General features: G+C 42.8%; 1 protein-coding gene and 1 pseudogene across 1 annotated transcript in view; one reads left to right on the top strand and one right to left on the bottom strand.

Annotated features, from left to right (window-relative positions):
- The window catches only part of LOC146577421 (NACHT, LRR and PYD domains-containing protein 12-like), a 60,775-nt gene that overhangs the window by 10,675 nt on the left and 30,998 nt on the right, over window positions 1-19,102 (bottom strand). The window contains exons 2-6 of the mRNA XM_085254221.1: window positions 15,084-15,176; window positions 14,822-14,971; window positions 14,602-14,715; window positions 2,850-2,926; window positions 906-2,733 (exon numbers count right to left, since the gene is read on the bottom strand). Coding sequence (XP_085110347.1) covers window positions 906-2,733; window positions 2,850-2,926; window positions 14,602-14,715; window positions 14,822-14,971; window positions 15,084-15,172 — 2,258 coding nt within the window. The 5' untranslated portion in view covers window positions 15,173-15,176. The remainder of the gene's footprint in view (window positions 1-905; window positions 2,734-2,849; window positions 2,927-14,601; window positions 14,716-14,821; window positions 14,972-15,083; window positions 15,177-19,102) is intronic.
- Window positions 6,796-9,722, top strand: LOC146577423 (histone H1 pseudogene; annotated as a pseudogene).

The following is a 19,102-nucleotide window of genomic DNA, read 5'->3' as shown; positions in this document are numbered from 1 at the left end:
TGTGTCGCTAGTTGGCAGAAAATGATTTGTATTCCTGTTCAGGGCTTCAGTGTTTATGAGTCCAGATCCAGGTGACAGCAAGTCAAAATGATGTTACCTGTCTGTGTACAGCAGCAGCCTGTATTCACTTTGAATATTGTTATAACCTGACATGGATCAGTTTGTCTTTGAATGGTTTGTAAATGTCACTGTTTCCATTGGACCTGAGTGACGTACAAAGACAGAGAGGGAGAGAAAGGAGAGAGAGGATGGAGACAGCAAAGAGAGAGCAAACACAAACAGGTGAGAGTGGACAGGTGACCAAGGTCAGCAACCAATCAGAGAGCTTCTGTTTGACCCACAGTCACTGATGATGACTGCACATAACCAAGCAGTGTGTTACTCTGATATCAAATATGGATCCTGCTCTTATAATAATGATCATCAGATGATGTTATTGTGTTATTTTGTAGCTGAATACGATGTTTGTGTGATTATCAGTGAAAGAAGCAGTGAGGAGGATGGAGAGAGAGAGAGGACAGAGGGTGAAGTTAGAAACACTAAAATGATTTTTCATGGATTTCATGGATGATTTGAGTGATTTCCAGCAGGACACTTAAACATGTCAGTGGACGTCCTAAAGAACATATTCACTGATATGAAACGTGTCATTGAACAGGATTAATATCAGTGGAAACATGGTGGAAACAGCTGTGACTGCATGGATGTGACACACTTCAAATCTGTTCTCCACTCTTGGATTTGGGATCCATGGAGCTGCTGCTGAGTCTGTACAATAAAGGAATGGTGTGGAAGGTTGCAGCGTACGGACACAAACACTTTGTGGTTACAATCTGATTTTATTTTCAACATTAAACTACTAACCTACACTGATCAATGATGTTAATGATCACATCTGGACTCACCCAGCCTTTCTGCAGTTCCTCACAGCTGGAATCAGTCTCAGTCGTCCCTGCTCTGATGTGTTGTACTTCTGAAGGTTCAACTCATCCAGAACCTCCTCTGACATCTGCAGCATGAAGGCCAGAGCTGAGCACTGGATCTCAGAGAGTTCCTTCTTTGATCTGTTCTCTGACTTCAGGAACTCTTGGATCTCCTGATGTACTGAGAGGTCGTTCATCTCCATCAGACAGTGGAAGATGTTGATGCTTCTGTCAGGAGAGATTTCATCACTGTTCATCTTCTTCAGGTTGTTGATGACTCTCTGGATGGTTCCATGACTGATCTCTGTCTGACCCAGCAGACCTACTAAGAGTCTCTGGTTGGACTCCAGACAGAGGCCATGAAGGAAGCGAACAAAGAGGTCCAGGTGGCCATTTTTACTCTGGAGGGATTTCTCCATGACTCTCCTCAGAAATACATCAAGTGATTGGAGATCTTTGTTATCAAAAAGATTGAAAATCATCTTGGTGAAAGATTCTGATTTTAGAAACATCTTCAGCACCTCTGTCTTCCTGCTGGTGTGACAGTGGAACATGTAGACAGCAGCCAGAAACTCCTGAATGCTCAGATGAACAAAGCAGTAGACTGGTTTCTGGAAGATCTCACACTCTCTTTTGAAGATCTCTGTACAAACTCCTGAGTACACCGAGGCCTCTGTCACATCCAGACCACACTGCTCCAGGTCTTCTTGGTAGAACATGATGTTTCCTTTCTCCAGATGTTCAAACGCCAGCCTCCCCAGCTTCAGAAGAACTTCCCTGTCAGCCTCCGTCAGCTCCTGTGGACTCGTCTCACGTCCCTCATGGTACTTGTTCTTCTTCCTCTTTGTCTGAACCAGCAGGAAGTGTGAGTACATGTCAGTCAGGGTCTTGGGCAGCTCTCCTCTCTGCTCTGTAGTCAACATGTGCTCCAGAACTGTAGCAGTGACCCAGCAGAAGACTGGGATACTACACATGATGTGGAGGCTCCTGGATGTCTTCATGTGGGAGATGATTCTGCTGGACAGCTCTTCATCACTGAATCTCCTCCTGAAGTACTCCTCCTTCTGGGCGTCAGTGAAGCCTCGTACTTCTGTTAGCCTGTCAACACATGTAGGAGGGATCTGATTGGCTGCTGCAGGTCGGGAAGTTATCCAGACGAGAGCCGAGGGAAGCAGATTCCCCTGGATGAGGTTTGTCAGCAGCTGGCTGACTGATGACTTTTGTGTGACATCAGACAGCAGCTTCCTGTTGGTGAAATCCAATGAAAGTCTGCTTTCATCCAGGCCGTCAAAGATGAACAAAACCTGAGAGACAGCCAGCTTCTCTGCTGTGACCTTCTGTAATGTTGGATGGAAAACATGGAGCAGCTCCAGAAGACTGTACTGCTCATCTCTGATCAGGTTCAGCTCCCTGAATGAAAGCAGAACCACCACACTGACATGTTGGTTCTCCAAGCCCTCTGCCCAGTCCAGAGTGAACTTCTGCACTGAGAAGGTTTTTCCAACACCAGCCACGCCGTTGGTCAGAACCACTCTGATGGGTCTCTGTTGGTCAGGTAAGGCTTTAAAGATGTCCTGGCACCTGATTGGAGCGTCATGGAGGGCGTCCATCTTGGAAGCTGTCTCCAGCTGCCTCACCTCATGTTGGGTATGAACCTCTTCACTCTGTCCCTCTGTGATGTAGAGCTCAGTGTAGATAGTGTTGAGGAGGGTTCTACTTCCTGTTTCATCACTTCCTTCAGTCACACGTTCACATCTCCTCCTCAGACTGATCTTATGTTCATCTAAAACCTCCTGCAGACCAACATCTGCTGAAAGAAAGAAAAACAATGAGACTAAAGAGAAAGAAAACTCTTCAATGTCTGAACAACACAACAAGTCCAGTTTTCAGAAATGAGTCCATCAGCAGACAGATGTTCAGTCTTACTTTGTACACAGCTGCTCTGACTGGCTGTCTGCAGTCCAGCTCTGCTTCTGGATCTTTCTCCACACTGTGCAGAAGCTCTGATGGTGACACAGAAAAGTCAAAGTGGAGATACTTCTGTCCACCTTTGATTAGACTCATTATAAAAAGGAAAACAAAGTTTGAACACAGTCATGTTTCCAGTTCACTGACTTACATTTATTCCATGGACACTCACTCTAACCTGAACCACAGCTACAACCCAACATTGTTGAGACCTCATCTCCTCCTTTCCTGACTGTAGAGGTTAAATATGCAACAACCAACAAATGAAAGAATTTGGTTCATTTCAAAGAAATTCACACTGTGACCAAGTAAAGTAACCGTAGTAAAGGAGACAACATCCCGTTGATGGTGGGATTATTTGAAAGATTTGCTTTAGTCAGGTCACCAAATGCAGTTGAACCACCCGTGGATCCATGTTTGACCATTCTACCACTCTGAGCTCTGCTTTTTAATCATTTTATTATTATCATCATTCATTTATTCATTCTTTGGAGGGGGGCTATTTCCTAATGCCGCCCTAAGAAGCTGATGTTCAAGGGGAAATATAACAGAAACTCTTTCAGTGTTATTCATTAATAAATTAACAGATAAACTGTGAAGAAGAAAAAACTGAGATTTAAAGGAGAGAGTGAGAAACTTGATCATCCATCCTCATAATACATGTTTATCAGTATCTGCTGTGACCATACTGCAGTAATAACTACAAGTCTACATTTCTGTGACTGTTGATCAATCACAGCAGGAATCTGAGCTCATCTCTGCACACAGAGCAGCTTCAGCTCTGGGATAAACTGCTCGCTTCACGTCCTTCTCAGCTCACAGACACTCATCCTGATATTTTCCTTTAACATTTGATGGTATAATTCATCTGAGTTTACACTTTATCTGCATAAATACAGAAAAACAGAGCAAAACACCATAAACCATCAGTTTCACCATGTAGAATATATTGTTGTTTCCTTGCTTTTAATTCAGAGAAAAACTCTGATTTGGATTTTCTCTGTTCTCTTTGCCACAGCCCATCCCAGCAGCAGCTGAAGCAGCTGACTGTCACAACACTGAATAACACTTTAGGAGGAACGTCTTGATGCATTCTCAATCATCCAGGAAAGTAAATCTCCAAAAGTTGATTCTGTTCATCTGAACGTAGCGTAAATGTATCCCAGCTGGACTTTTGTCAAAGCTGCAAAGGCACCTAAAGAAAGCTCCAGCCGATCCAGGTGAGAAGGACAACCGCTGCCTAAGAGAAAACCTGTAGCTATCCCGTATGTGTCAGGAGTGTCGGAGCAGTTGAGACGCATTTTTTCTAAACACCGGGTCTCTGTGGCTTTTAAACCCCAAAACACGCTGCACCAAAAACTGGTCCACCCCAAGGATCGGGTCCCCCGACACAAACAGAGTAACATAGTGTACGCTGTTAAGTGCAGGACGATTGCCAGGATTTATACATCGAGGAAAACAAACAACCTCTGGCTACAACACAGAAGAGCCACCTCGTCAGGCCAGGACTCTGCAGTCTATTTACACCTACAGGCCAGTGGACACTCTTTCAATGATGAGGATGTAACATCCTGGACAGGGAGGAACGCTGGTTTGAGTGCGGAGTCAAGGACGCTGTTAGATTTGTATTGTTGATTGTCATTTATGCTTAGAAATATTTACTTATATATGCTTAGAGTTTTGTAATTAGTTGTAGATTGGTAGAGGTTTTGATCCTTGATAGTCTGCAAACTTTGTGTGTATTAGACAGCACGTTGGGAGCATGAGAGGTCATACCGTGTCTTATTATTTTATGGTAGGATTAACGTAGTTGCGTCTGTTCTAGTCTAAGTGCTCTTTGTTTAGATGAACTGCAGGACTTCCTCACCGTGTTATCTAGGATGAACCATCTGGGGTGAGGGGGAGGCTACCCTCTTCCTGACCAAGAATGTTTGACCCTTTGATCAGCAGTCCCCACACACACACACACACACACACACACACACACACACACACACACACACACACACACACACACAGGCAAGGTACTCTTTGTTTGTATGTAGACGTCGTATGTTAATGAACCTATGTATATTCATGTAACCTCAATAAAAGGATAGTGTATGGGAGAACGGACGAGAGCTACTGGGGTCAAGCGAAGGAACGGCGCTCTGTCCGGTCTCTCCCGTGCACGAGTAACATGAAGAACTTTGCCTATTTGTGTCTTGCTTAGCAGTGTAATTATATTGTCTTCAACGTTCCAGCGGATGGGTTCAAGCTACAAACCTAACATTAATTGGTCCTTCGATGCCGGATCCCTGGGATCGCATTCACCGAGGGGGGGGAGGCACGCTGAAAGACTGACGTCAGCCAGGAAGTTCCTGTGGATTCGCTGTCTGTCTTTCTCCTCGATGAATGGCGATCGGCGGGATTCAGGCTGATATTACACGCTAAGCAACGCCAAGTAAGTTTAAAGAGGCCGACTCTATAACTGTGTCGTTGTGCAGTCTCCGCCACTGTGTGAGGCGTTGAGAAGTTCGCTGCTTTGTGGAGCGATAACTGGGTTTGTGTCCCGAAAAAGAGGTTTTGGTTAAATCGCCCAAGGGTCCCAAGCGTCCGGTGAGTGTCCGGTTTTGAAATCGCCCTGGGTGTGTGTCCCGAGCGTCCCTTCATTGGGTTTTGTCGCGCGAGTGGGTGAGCGTCCCACAACTGGGTCAGGGTCCCGAGCGGTCCGGTGTGAGTCCGGAGTAGGCCTATTTTGTGTTGTTGTCATTGTTGTCGTCGTCGTCGTTTTTGTTGTTGTTGTTGTTGTGTGAGTGTGTGCGGAGCAGAACACGTGGTCTGTAACACCGACTGTTGTTGTTATCATGGGTTTCTAAGCAACCAAGAGTGAGTTAGAGGGAGAAAGACGTTTGTGCTGGACTTTGCTCCTGGCAGCACAAAGTATTTATGTATAAAAGAGAGAGAGCGAAGGCTCCACAGCTGCGTGGGTGCACGCGAATGCGGTCGCGCGGGTTTCACGCGGACCTGAGCCGTGCGGTTAATCGCAGGCTTATAAATGGAAGAGATTCAAATGTTAGAAGTTTTCAGAAAACACACCAGCCTTGAAGAGTGTGTGGAAAAGGCCAGCCCACATCAGCAGCTGTGCTCTGGTGGGTGGCTTTCCCCCCACCCCTTCCTGACACAAAATGTTAACAGCCTGTGTGCCAAACCATTGAGGTGGATAGTTGTTAAAAGTAACCTACATTAAACTTGTGGTTGCTTAAATTCAGTACAATGACATGTGAGGAGAAGTGATATAGGTAAATATTTAAACTAATGAAGTGCATAGAGGCACTTGACCTGTGTGAAAGAGTGTCGTCTTGTTATGAGCCATTGTTGAGATATAGAGCACACCTGTGAAAACAACTAATATGCTGAACCCTGTATGAAACATCTAAAAATACATGATGGAGAAGCTGTGTTGAATATGTAAGTGTAAGACTTTGCCACTGTGGGCAGAGCAACTACTGTGTGATGTCGCGTTGCAGTTTTGTTTTTGTTTTTTGAGCTGATGAGCAAGCTACACATTATCAGATCAAGAGCTGTCTGAGAACTACTCAAAGAGAGGGAAACAGAGAGTGTGCAGCGTTTCCATGAGCAGTTTTTCTGCACCTTGACTCGTGTGTGTGTGTAGCATCAGCATCATGTTTTTGTTTATTTGTTTTGTTGGATTAAAAATAATTAAATAAACTGGTGATCATGCTTATGGATCACCATGGCACATATCTCCAGCCATATGGTTTATTTATGCAGATGAAAAAGTGAGTGTGAATGTGTCTGACATCACAGTGTTTTTGTGCGCTGTGTAAAAGTAATTGCCTTTGATTGTGAGTGAGAGCGGTGATTCTGCAGGTCACCAGCTATTGTAACGAAAAAAAAAAGAGTGAAAAAGAAAAATCATAGGAAAAAGGTTTTGTGTTGATCAGCCAAAAACAACTACAATTTCATTTTCTGCTTTTAAGAAAAGACTGTTCACAAAAACACACACAGAGAGAGATGTGTGTTGATTAAGCAGTGATGATAATAATGAAATGTCTTAGTTTGTCACTTTCAGGTGAAAAGCAGACCTGAATCAATTTTCCACATGCAGCGGTCGGAAGAAAGTTATAGTTTAACATCATTGGAAACATGCAGGCCAAGTTTCTGGCTGACTTATTTACAGTGCCATGTGTTTCTCAACCTCACAAGCGAGCTCACTCCTCCCTGAAGATAAGGAATGCAGCTCCATGATAAAGAGACAGCAGCAAGTCCTGAGCACAAAAAGTCCCAGCAAAGCAGCAGCAATGTGGATAAACAGCAGCAGAAGAAGAAAGCAAACCCATCTTCCTGTCTGATTGGTTGAATTTCACGGAGGGGCGAGCAAGATGGCAGCGTGAAGAGGAGTTTTTGTTTGAGTTCTCAGCACGAGACACTTATTTGACGTCTTTCTGGCCTTCGGGACTTTTTTTGGAGATCAGCGCGCTAAACTTGCTGGATCTGAGGCCAGGGTCTGCGGCGGCAGCATGTTGAAATGCTCAAAAAGGACTGAGTGACTCGGGCAAGCCACATGCGGCTAGCGACATGAAAGAAATGGACCCTTCATGATGCGTTCAACGTGCCAGCGCTGTGGTGGGAAAGGCTCCATCATAAACACGCCCTGCGCCGAGGTTCAGGCCAAGAAGAAGAAGACGATGACTTCCAAGCCCAAGAAGGTCGGCCTCAGCATGGGCGAGCTGATTGTGAAAGCCGTGGCCGCTTCCAAGGAGCGCAACGGCCTGTCTGTGGCCGCTCTCAAGAAGGCTCTGGCTGCCGGAGGCTACGATGTGGACAAGAACAAGGCCCGTGTCAAGACCGCCATCAAGAGCCTGGTGGCGAAGGGCACTCTGGTGCAGACCAAGGGCACCAGGACCTCCGGATCCTTCAAGATGAACAAGGCTACTGAGAGCAAAGCCAAGAAGCCCGCCGCAGCCAAAGCCAAGAAACCGGCAGCAGCTGCTAAGAAGTCGCCCAAGAAGGCAGCAGCAGCACTTCAGCTACTAGACAGGACAAAGCTGAAGGAGAACTGCCGGGACTGTTGAAGAGGGAGAGGACAAAAGAGTGAGAGGACAACAGAGTGAGAAGACTAGGTGAGAACACATAGGAATTATTTAATGTGGGAAATCAAAATTTGGGTTAGCAAACCTGGGGAAAAGAAAACTGACTGCTTAAGTTGGAAAATTGAGACGGAGTCTGAAACATTGCGAAAATAGAAACATATACAAAATCACACACACACAAGCAGAACATGCATTAACCCTACTAACAATTCCAAACACAAAATGACTCATGAAGACTCATAGCACATTAGTTAAGAAATGATTAAATAATAGCAGAGAAATGTGTAGGAAAGGCAGCTTTAAGAACATGCTCTGCTGGAGATGCAGCTCCACAGACATGCATTAGACCTGCCTAATAACACAAACACATGTAATGAAAATTAGCTTGTTATCTTTCATCAGTGTTACAATAGTGTCAATTTAGCAGACACTTGTTATCAAATACTGAATTTATCCTAAAGAAAAAAATTGACTCTACAAGTTGCAGGACAACAATTTAACTTTTGTGGGAAAAAAAAAAAAAATCCTGGTTTGATAAATCAGTGATCAGACAATAAATTTAGTGTTAAAATGGTAAATTGGGAGAAGCTTCCTGCTTGATTGAGGCAGCATAAGTAATTTACTGTATGAGGGAAATTGTCTTTTGTGATACTATTTTGAACATGCTTTTCTGTCGTCCTGTCAACTTAGTGGGTTAATAGCTGATATGCAAATTAGTTGATCGGTTTTAGATTAATGAAAGGTGATTGAATTCTAGCACGAGTGAATGAGATGTGTTGGAGTTTGTTGTGTGTTGAGTAGAGACTCTAAAACACTGAGTTTCCTGCTTTGATGTGCGAGTGAATCCTGTATTTAGATACACAACTCTGAATACGTCAGAACAGACTGTTTTGTGAAGTGCATGACAGCATGTCACATGTTTTATGATGAAGGGAAAAAGGAAAAATTGAATAAAATAGATCTGTGGCTTAAATGAGTGAAGAGCACAGACCGGGTGATTAAACTCATAGCTAATATGACATTAGGGTTATGTTGTGTGTTGTGCAGCTGATGGTTGATTTGGAGTGAATCTAGCTGATGATTTTTCTTTTGTTGTGAAGTTGAGCCTGCCGATTAGTATGATGGTATGATAAACCATGCTAATGGTATGATTTACCCTCCTGAGATGAGGAGCTTGTGTCATGACTTAACAAGGCCTTTTTATTTTGATACTTTCACAGTGCACTGAGAGTTTGGTTTGATAATCTCTGTTATTTTTTATTTTTCATTTTTGAACAAGCACTGATTTTTGCTTGTGAATTTCTTTTCTTTGAGCAGATCTGCAAGTCGGGAATTAAAAGCGTTACACGTTGTCAAGAAAATTGTTGCAAGTGAGTTTCTCCACATTTAAAATGGGTTCAGGAGAAAGCCACTTATTTGGGACAATTAGGAAATGAGAGTCCCCCCCAAAAAGGATTCAACGAGGAAATCCAGTCTAAATTATTTTTCTTTTTGAAATAACGTCGTTTTGCTGAGCGTGGAAACGAATGCGATGATAATTTCCACAATTAGCAAAAGAAGGAACCACTGAGTGAATGAGTAAGAATTTTAAAATATCTGACTGACTGACTGAACATGATTGTGTGAAGCTAACCCCCACCTGACAAAGGTGCAGATGAACCCATGTGTTTCCTTTTACAGGAGCAGAAAGATGACAGCAACACTCGAGGTTGCATGATGATTTAACCTTTTAAATGCCATTTTCTGTGTTTGTGCATTTATCAGGTGTGTTATTCATAGGCTTGAGTTGCTCACAGAGATATCTGTGACAAAGTATGCATACGCCTGCGCAAGCGCTAATATTTGCATTTTCTTTTCTTACAGCATGCCAGTTCTTCATGTGAATTGATGATGCGATTTATACCAGGACAACTGGTTGATGTTTTTTCCTACTACAGGATTTCTGGGTTTATGTGTGAGGAAAACTGTGTTTACAGGTTATGAGTGGTGATGCTGTTGCATTGTGTTGATGGGAAAATGTGAAGGTTACTTTGATAATGTGAATAACATGTGTGAAATTTCCTGTGTTGAGAACTGGTGTTACTTCTTCCACAGCTAGGGTTGACTTTATGGTGTTTTTATGGCACCTCTGGAACCTGTTGACCTGTGTCTGACCTCTGTCTGACTACAGTCAATGTGTATTGCTAATGTTAGTTTCTTTGAGAATGCTGTGGAAGATTCAGCTGAAACGGACAAGTGACATGAGTAAAACAAATAAGAGATACAGTGTTTCTGGGATAGTTTGATATGGGCTCATTAGCTGGCCACTTTTGAGCCCATAGTAATATATAAGTGGAGTGACTTTGCTTAAGAGCAGTCACCGATTACATTAATGTTGCCTGAGTACATGGGATGATCCATGTCTGAGGTGACTTATGAAAATAATTGTAGTTTGCTGATTTGAGAAAACCCGCACATGACACTTGTCTTGCTGATGTTGAATGCTTCTTGTCCTTATGATACAATTGTTTAAAGGTATGGAGTTTGATTTTACTTCCAGATTTTGTTTTCCAGGCCATGATGGTGTGTATGCAGGCTCCTGGGAGAGCCAGGTGTTAAGCAAACTTAATATGCACAGCACACTAACATTTTCATTGCAGGATTATGGGTCCAGGGTGGTGCTGCTCCAGGGGAGGAGATGCCCTGATGTTGCCTGGGATATGATCTAGCTAATCTTTTTCTTTAAGACTGGAATCCAGGTTTGGTGAGTTGACGCATGGGTGTGTCCATGCGTCAAGAGGAGGGGTCCAAGGATTAACATTAAACAATGTTTTTTATTATTGTTGCAGTGATTTGTGTGATTAGCCGTTTTATTTACAAATATTAAACCTATGCAAGTGGTGCACCCATGTTCAGATGAGGCTTTGATGGCCTATAAGTGAAGTTCACTGAACTAAAGAATGTGGTTTGATGATTGTTGACATACTCTCCAAATAGTTTGTCTTCCTAGCAAGGAAATACAGGTGCAGCAGTAATCTCCTGAGAAATCTTCAGAGGCCCAGTGAGAAGCGCATAGCTGACAGGACCAGGCAGTGGTTGAGGTCAAAGATCAAGCTGATTGGGGCCCATCATGAAATCAGACCTTGGAGCCACAGCAAGGACCATGAAACTGCCTGCAAAATAGAGGAGAGGATCGTCCACAAGATGGGAGAGAGGCTTCAGGAGGATCAGAGATCATCTTCAGCACAGCAGACATCACACAGAGAGCTGTGCTACTAAGCTTCCAGGAAATCAAGAGGAGACTTCCCACAGCAAGATTTTAAATACAATGAAAGATTCAATATTGACGCTGAGGAAGACGACTAAGGTGTACGACGTGCTCTGCCTTAAACCTTCAGCAGCGTTGGAACATGAAAACTCGTGGGATGAGGGGAGCGTGCCAAGCTCCATCGACAGCGCAGAAGGAGTTCGAGGATGACATCATGATTCTGTGAAAGCACAGGAACCAGAAGCTATGGTGGTGATGACAGCAGTTTCCTATGAACATCACCTAATGCTGTGCCACTATACTGTGCATACGATGACACTCTGAAGGCTGCTGGGATCATAACAGCAGTAAGATGACGGAACCCAGCACCCTTTCCACAGAGAGCTTTTTCTGCAGAGCGTGGACAATTAAGGAGTCATAAATATCCCCCTCACAAGACGAAGGTCTGAAGTCAGGTGATGGGGGCTGGTAAGAGGCCATAAAACTAGAGTGCTGAGAGGTCTGCAGCTTGGAAATAGCTGAGACCCATGTTGACGAACCACAAAACCAACTGGTATGTTTGAATGTCTATTCTACATACATTTGGACTCTGGTCCTATGGACAGTGATGGAAACAACTGGAAGAGACATTCATGACGCCCTGCAGAGCTTAAACCACTCTGCAGAAAGACATGTGATGTGCACACCCGGAGGAAGCACCACCAAGTTGAGATGTTTTTCAAAATGTTACTTTTTTAGTTTCACTATTAAATTAACAATTTCTTTGGTTGCTCGTAAGATGCAGTTTGCCATGAGATGAGCTCAATGAGGAATGGGATAACTGCTAATACATTTGTTGAACTGTGTACCTTTTCAGTAATTTAGGGTGATTTGACATATGCTGAGTATAAAAAGGTTTGCATTGAAACTGTCAGACATGACGTATTCATACCTGGGAACTTTTCAGGCATAAAGGTCAAAAAGGGGGGAAATGTTAGATTTGTATTGTTGATTGTCATTTATGCTTAGAAATATTTACTTATATATGCTTAGAGTTTTGTAATTAGTTGTAGATTGGTAGAGGTTTTGATCCTTGATAGTCTGCAAACTTTGTGTGTATTAGACAGCACGTTGGGAGCATGAGAGGTCATACCGTGTCTTATTATTTTATGGTAGGATTAACGTAGTTGCGTCTGTTCTAGTCTAAGTGCTCTTTGTTTAGATGAACTGCAGGACTTCCTCACCGTGTTATCTAGGATGAACCATCTGGGGTGAGGGGGAGGCTACCCTCTTCCTGACCAAGAATGTTTGACCCTTTGATCAGCAGTCCCCACACACACACACACACACACACACACACACACACACACACACACACACACACACACACAGGCAAGGTACTCTTTGTTTGTATGTAGACGTCGTATGTTAATGAACCTATGTATATTCATGTAACCTCAATAAAAGGATAGTGTATGGGAGAACGGACGAGAGCTACTGGGGTCAAGCGAAGGAACGGCGCTCTGTCCGGTCTCTCCCGTGCACGAGTAACATGAAGAACTTTGCCTATTTGTGTCTTGCTTAGCAGTGTAATTATATTGTCTTCAACGTTCCAGCGGATGGGTTCAAGCTACAAACCTAACAGACGCCATTTAGGTGAAAAGGGAAAGACCATCTCTGAATGGAGGAGGGGGCCTAAGGGTACATCTGTCACCATCTTACAATGCTGTGATTGCAGCCATTCCCCAAATCTCTTTGAATGGTACTCATGACCATTGATCAGTGGGTTTTGGTCAATGGTCATGAGAATTGCATAATTAAGATTAAGGAACTGACCTCCCAGCCCTTTGTTCCTTCAGTGGGCTGGTTTCAGTCATTATGCAAATGTCCTGTTTATAAGATTGAAACCTGCAGTCAGCTGAGACTGAAGAAGTCACCTGGATGAGAGACGAAATGTTTCTCCCACAAAACGCTACGTCCAGATGAACAGAATCAACTTTTGGAGAAAGTTGAATCAGTATTTCATCTTTAAGAGGGTATTTTAACACAAACATCAGTCCTTCTACTTAAGTATGTTTGCCTCTTTGTTTACGCCTAAATTAACTTTACTGTTAACGAGTTTTCATGTTTCTGTAATCCACCAGTGTGCTCATGCTTTTTTAAGTGAAAACATATTTTCAATGATCAAATATAATTATGTTTGTTATTTGTGGATTTTAAATGTCCTTGACAGAGACAGATGATAATCATTACCCTGCACTGTGGTCTCAGGTTTGGTCGAGCTAGCACAAAGAATGGCTATGTTGAACTTCCTCCTGGGATCTACACTAAGAAGTGAGTCCAACATTAGCAGGGTCTCTTTCCTTTATCTGGATTCACTTTAGCATTCACAGTCATGTGAAGCTTGTTATTAACTCGATAAGTCAACCCAGGGTTTCAGCTGAGCGCTCACATGAAACACATGGTGTTGGCAGCATCTGATCAATCATATTCATGGAGACGTGTATCAGCAACAGAGCAGCTGAGTTTGCAGAAGGAAGTCAAACTAAACCACAGGAACAATATGAGGAGATTACACACATAATAAAATACTAGCAGTAACACAGCTGCTGCAGACAAATCAGTCGTGTGATCGTGTGTGAGAGGAGAAGGACTGTAAAGGAGTTTGGTGTTAAAAGCTCTGTATGAATGTGGGAGACTTTGAAGGGCTTTAAAAAGGCCAATATAAAATAAAAGGCAGCAAAATTGCTGCCTGTGAAAGTCACCAGACTTATCAGAGCTCTGTGATTAAGACCTGTAAGAACACCTATTTGTACTTGTTGGCATTATATCAAACACACACGTATATTAAGCCTTTGTTTGAACTCTGGTTGAATTTGTTACTTTCAGACTGTGAAACATCACAGAGGCTGCAGCTGCAGATCTTTTATTCACCTGGAAATTTACTTTAAATGTTAGATGGAAAATGTATTGCTCAGTTTAACCAAAGTAAGAACAAGAATCCATAAACCTTCATAAAGACAAACATCTCCCCAGAACATTGAGCTGCTGAAGTGTCACTGAAGGGAAAAACTATTTGTCCTCCTCCATCCAGCAACACCTGAAACACCTGAGTGGAAGCTCCTCCCTACACTGTGTTTGAAGCAAAGCACAAAGGAGACACCTGCTGGAGCAGCTGGAGTCCTACAGACACTCAGCCTCTTCACTACACAAACACCTCCTACAACATCCACTCTTTCCACTCTGACTGCTGTGTTTGTGGAAACACTCCAACACACACCGCTTCACATACCAACATAGAAATGTGTGAAAAAGAGCTGAGCTGATATTAAACATGAGGATTTATTTAGAAATACAGAGTCAGGAACAACATCTAGACACACATTACCTCTCAGCAACAGAAGAACATCCTTTAAAGTTTATATAAAAATCCTTCGACACGTTGCTCTTTAAGGAAACACAGCTGGGTTCAGGTCCAGGAGATTCTGGCCTCTTATTGATCCTAAAAGAAAAACAATAAATGTAACAGCTTCATGAGACAGGAAGGAAAAACTGGAAATATTAAATTAAAGACATGATGAACAAACTCATAAAAATAATGTACTTACTCTTTGTCACATAACAGACTTTTGTTAAAGTTTACACCAATATCCTTTGACCTGTTGCTCTTTAAGGAAACACAGCTGGGTTCAGGTCCAGGCTCTGGATTAGTTTCAGGGTTATGTCCAGCTGAGCCTGGTACGCCCCACAGCTCTGGGCTTTAAAACAACACACACAGAGGTATGAGTGTGAATAATGATGGAGCAGTGATGTGAGTGCTGAGCTGTGACATGGAGAAGAGTCATGGACAGTTAGAGATGGTCATCTCACCTCTGAGCTTTGGTCTGGCTCTCATGTTCCCCACACAGAGTGCTTTTAGAGGGAGGGACTCCCTCCTCTCTGTCCTCACACTGATCCATGCTGCTGAAAACGTCCAGATGAACAGAATCAACTCTTTGGGGATTTACTGGATGATTGAGCATCAAGACACTTTTTAATATTTTACTAATTTCTGAAGCTTTTTACCAACTTTGATCAAATTGGTCTGCTGTCATTTTATTGTTGACAAAAAGAGATTTTGAGTTTGAGTGTTGACGTTTCCATGTGGGACTGTTGCTGCAACACCAGGATGTTACTACAGAATACACTTTATATTGTGAGCACTTGGATGTTAGTCCAGTGGTCCTAAACTGACACACCTGCACCTGGATTCATTCTGACCAGATTTTAACCCAACAGTGTTTCATACTTAATACATCAGACACAAACTCTGCAGCTGTCATTGTGTGCAGTGTGTGTGCAGTGTGTGTGCAGCGGGTCACTGTGTCCTATGAGTGTTATACTACAATAAACAGAGCCTGACCGCGGGCATAAAGAGGGCAAAAACCCACTTATGCTCTAAAGATGAAGTTCTGTTTCTCTTCAAATGAGCCTCAGAGCATGTGGAGGGTCATTGAACGCATCACAGATTACCTCAAGAACAACAGGCTGAAGAACATAAAAACAAACGCAGAGTTTCTGTCTGACGGTTTGAACATGAAACAGGAATTATTGAACAAAAACGGCCAGTTTATTAATTTATGATCAATCATCAACGCATTCACCTACAATACACGAATGAACATCACCAGTTAAACTGAAAATAACCTGCATACAAATACGACAGCAGACTATAGCGAACGAGCAGAGAAATGCATTTTATAGATGAAGTGTTGGCAGCGACTCTTAGGACAGCCCTGTCTCACTGTCAGCAGTTAAACAACATCCACACACTGGAAGCCCGTTTGCGTCACTAAAAAAAGAAGGATCCAGAACTCGAAATTTCGACTTATTTTCTCGTAATTTCGATTTATTAACTTGGAATTTTGAAAAAACTAACTCAAAATTAAGAGTTAGTGCTGTCAATCAGTCATTTACGTGAATGACGTAATTTCCTTGTTACCCGGAAGCTGAAGCCCTCAGCTACAAATGCTACAGCTAGTGATGGGACGTTCTGTATCGAGGCTTCGGAGCGTGTGTCGAGTAATGGAGGGGGCGTTTCCGCGAAGCGCGTATCGAGGCTTGCTTCATTTATGGGAGGAGCTGAAAATGATGACGTCCGAAGCCCGGCTGTACCACGTGACTGGTTCATGAAGTGGTTCGAACTTTGCCGCGAGATATGACAGCGATATAAACCCCTCAGACTTCATTCAAAAATGTAGGTGTTTGATGGAGAGTTGCGGTTAGTGAGAGTTTGGAGACAGTTTGGAGGTTTATGAGAGTGAAGAGAGAAAGTCAGGAGAGAATGGAGCCAGCTAAGAAGAGGAGGATGTCCTCCCCTGTGTGGGAACATTTTGATCTTATTCCTCCCAACAAGGTATGTAAATTTCTACAGAAGATGTATTTTCATGATACTGATGGTGCAATACAATTTATGTTGAGCTGTCGTTACTTTTGTACAAGGTGAAGTGTTTGCTATGTGCCAGGGAGCTGGGATATAACAACAACACCTCATCCATGCTTAGGCACTACAGAGCTTTGCATGAGAATAAGGGGGACACCGATTGTGGAGCAAGACCAGGTGAGCCATCAAATGCCATGATAATGATGGGCTTCCACAACAGACTGATGGAGGCGGGAGAAGCTGCCTACAGACATCAGTCAGTGGATCCACAGTAACATCGAGTTCAGCTGCTGATCATCAACTGTTTCTGTCTCGTTCCCAGACTCTGATCTCACATAAAACGAAGCAGATTTATGCTGAAACTAAGCTGCACACAGCTGATGTCAGCCAGGAAAACAGTACAGACTGCTAACGTTACCTTAACTTCGAGACGATCAACTGCGCCACAACATTCACGAAAGCGAAAGTAAAAGCGACGGAAGGAAACGCCCAGAGAGGCGTTTGAGGGACGGTCAGAGTCAGGAACCTCAGAAACGCATCAGGCTGGAGTTTAATTCTGTTTTCATCTTTAGAAACATCTGGAAATAGTTATAAAAACGCTGCGTAATAAAGAAAAATAGTGTAGATTAGTTTGAGTTGTGTTTAGCTGAGCTGTGTCTTTAATCTGAAGTTCATTTTGTGGAGGAGCAGCAAGACTTTCAGTGTTACTCTCAGAGAAATCCTCCCAAATGTCTGTTGTCTTAATAGTGGAATTATCTGGAAAATGAACCGGTTCTTATGAGCTGCTTTTCTGTATGAGCAGTCAAAGCATTTTATACAGCGTGCTTCATTCACACAAGCACTTCTTTTTCTAACAATGACACTATGATGGATGCATCGGAGAGGAAGTCGGGGTTCCACATCTTGCCCAAGGATACCGTGGCGTGCAGACTGGAGCAGCCAGGGATCAAACCTCCAACCTTCCAGTTAGTAATTCTACCTGCTGAGCTACAGTCTGTACTTCCTGAACATCACACCCTCCTTTTGTTTCTTTATTTCCAGTAGCAACCAGGACCATAATGAACCCTGACTCCAACAGACACTCAGGATCCACCTGCCCAGTAAGTCACCCGCTAACTGCAACTATCAGAGCCCTGACCTTCTGCAGAGACGAGTCACACTGAACACAGCAAGTGTCCCTGCTCTCAGATACAAAACCTGCCTTTAAAAGTTCAGAGTAATGAAATCAGCAGTTCTGATTCTAGAATCTGTAGTCTCACACACTTTTGTTGTTTTGGTTCACATCGGTTGATTTTCTGCTGCAAACAACTAATGAGAACATTTTATAAACCTTTGAGTGTCCATCAGGATCCTGTAGAAACAGTTTCCATCTCAAATACTAAACATCATTATTTACATTCTGTTTATTTATTTTTTAAAGTCACTCTAGCACAGATTTCTTTAGCTGAATGTCTTTCTGTGTCTTCCATACAAACATTAAACATGAAAACACTCAACACAGCAACACTGAAAGCATTTGAGTGTAACTTTCATTCAAATCAAACTTTACACAATTACAATAATGGAAAAAGACAATCTAAATAGTAATACACAACAACCACTGCAGAAATAAATAAAAGAAAACCAAACACAATCCAGACATGAATACACAAATATATTTAAATCTATATATTTATACATTTTAATATGATGTAAAAGAAAACAAATACGAAACCTATCAAACTACCAATATAAAAAAAAAAAACAAGATCAGAATCAGAGAGACTTTATTTATCCCCAAGGGCCAATTAACATACAACAGAGCAGCATGACGTTGAAGATAAGCACAATAAAAGTGAGATAATAAATACACAGAATATACAGTTTTAAAATTACACAGTTTTAAAATTAAAGTGACTGAAGGTGAATAAATAACTGTAAGTGACTAAAAGTGAGTAAAGTGTTGGTAGTATAAGAGTGTAGTTTATGTTTCTGGTGTGGGAAATGTTCTTATCAGCTGGAGTTAAAAAGCAGAGCTGCTTTGGGGACAAAGGTGGCGCTCCTCCTCCTCTCAGTCCTGCAGGAAATGCAGCGGAGGCGTCGCCCAGAGGGGAGCCATTGAAATGCAGGGTGAAGAATGTGAGAGGGGTCGTTGATGATTTTGGCTGCCTGTCTAAGGGCCTGTTGATGAAAACCTGCCAGAGTTCTGACAGGCAGGCCAATGATTTTAGAGCACACTGATGCTGCAGTCTGTTCCTGTATGAAGGCTGAGAGAGTGGGACCAGCAGGTGATGGAGAAGGTCATGATGCTTTCCAGGAAGGCGTAGTAAAAAGTCATCATGATGGGTGTGCTGACTCCAAAGGAGTTGAGTTTCCTAAGGAGGTTTAGCCGTTGGTTTCAATTTACATTCACCGATTTTCACTAAGCTTAAGTTCACACAACAGAGAAATTTGTGTCTGACTCAGTGACTGCAAGGTGCTGCGCAGG

The sequence above is a fragment of the Mchenga conophoros genome, linkage group LG3 (assembly GCF_057382185.1).
Source record: "Mchenga conophoros isolate Kocher_MC1m ecotype Shallow Benthic linkage group LG3, M_conophoros_male_GT1.1, whole genome shotgun sequence".
In the NCBI taxonomy this organism is placed as follows: domain Eukaryota; kingdom Metazoa; phylum Chordata; class Actinopteri; order Cichliformes; family Cichlidae; genus Mchenga; species Mchenga conophoros.
This window is presented reverse-complemented; position numbering and strand designations above follow the sequence as displayed.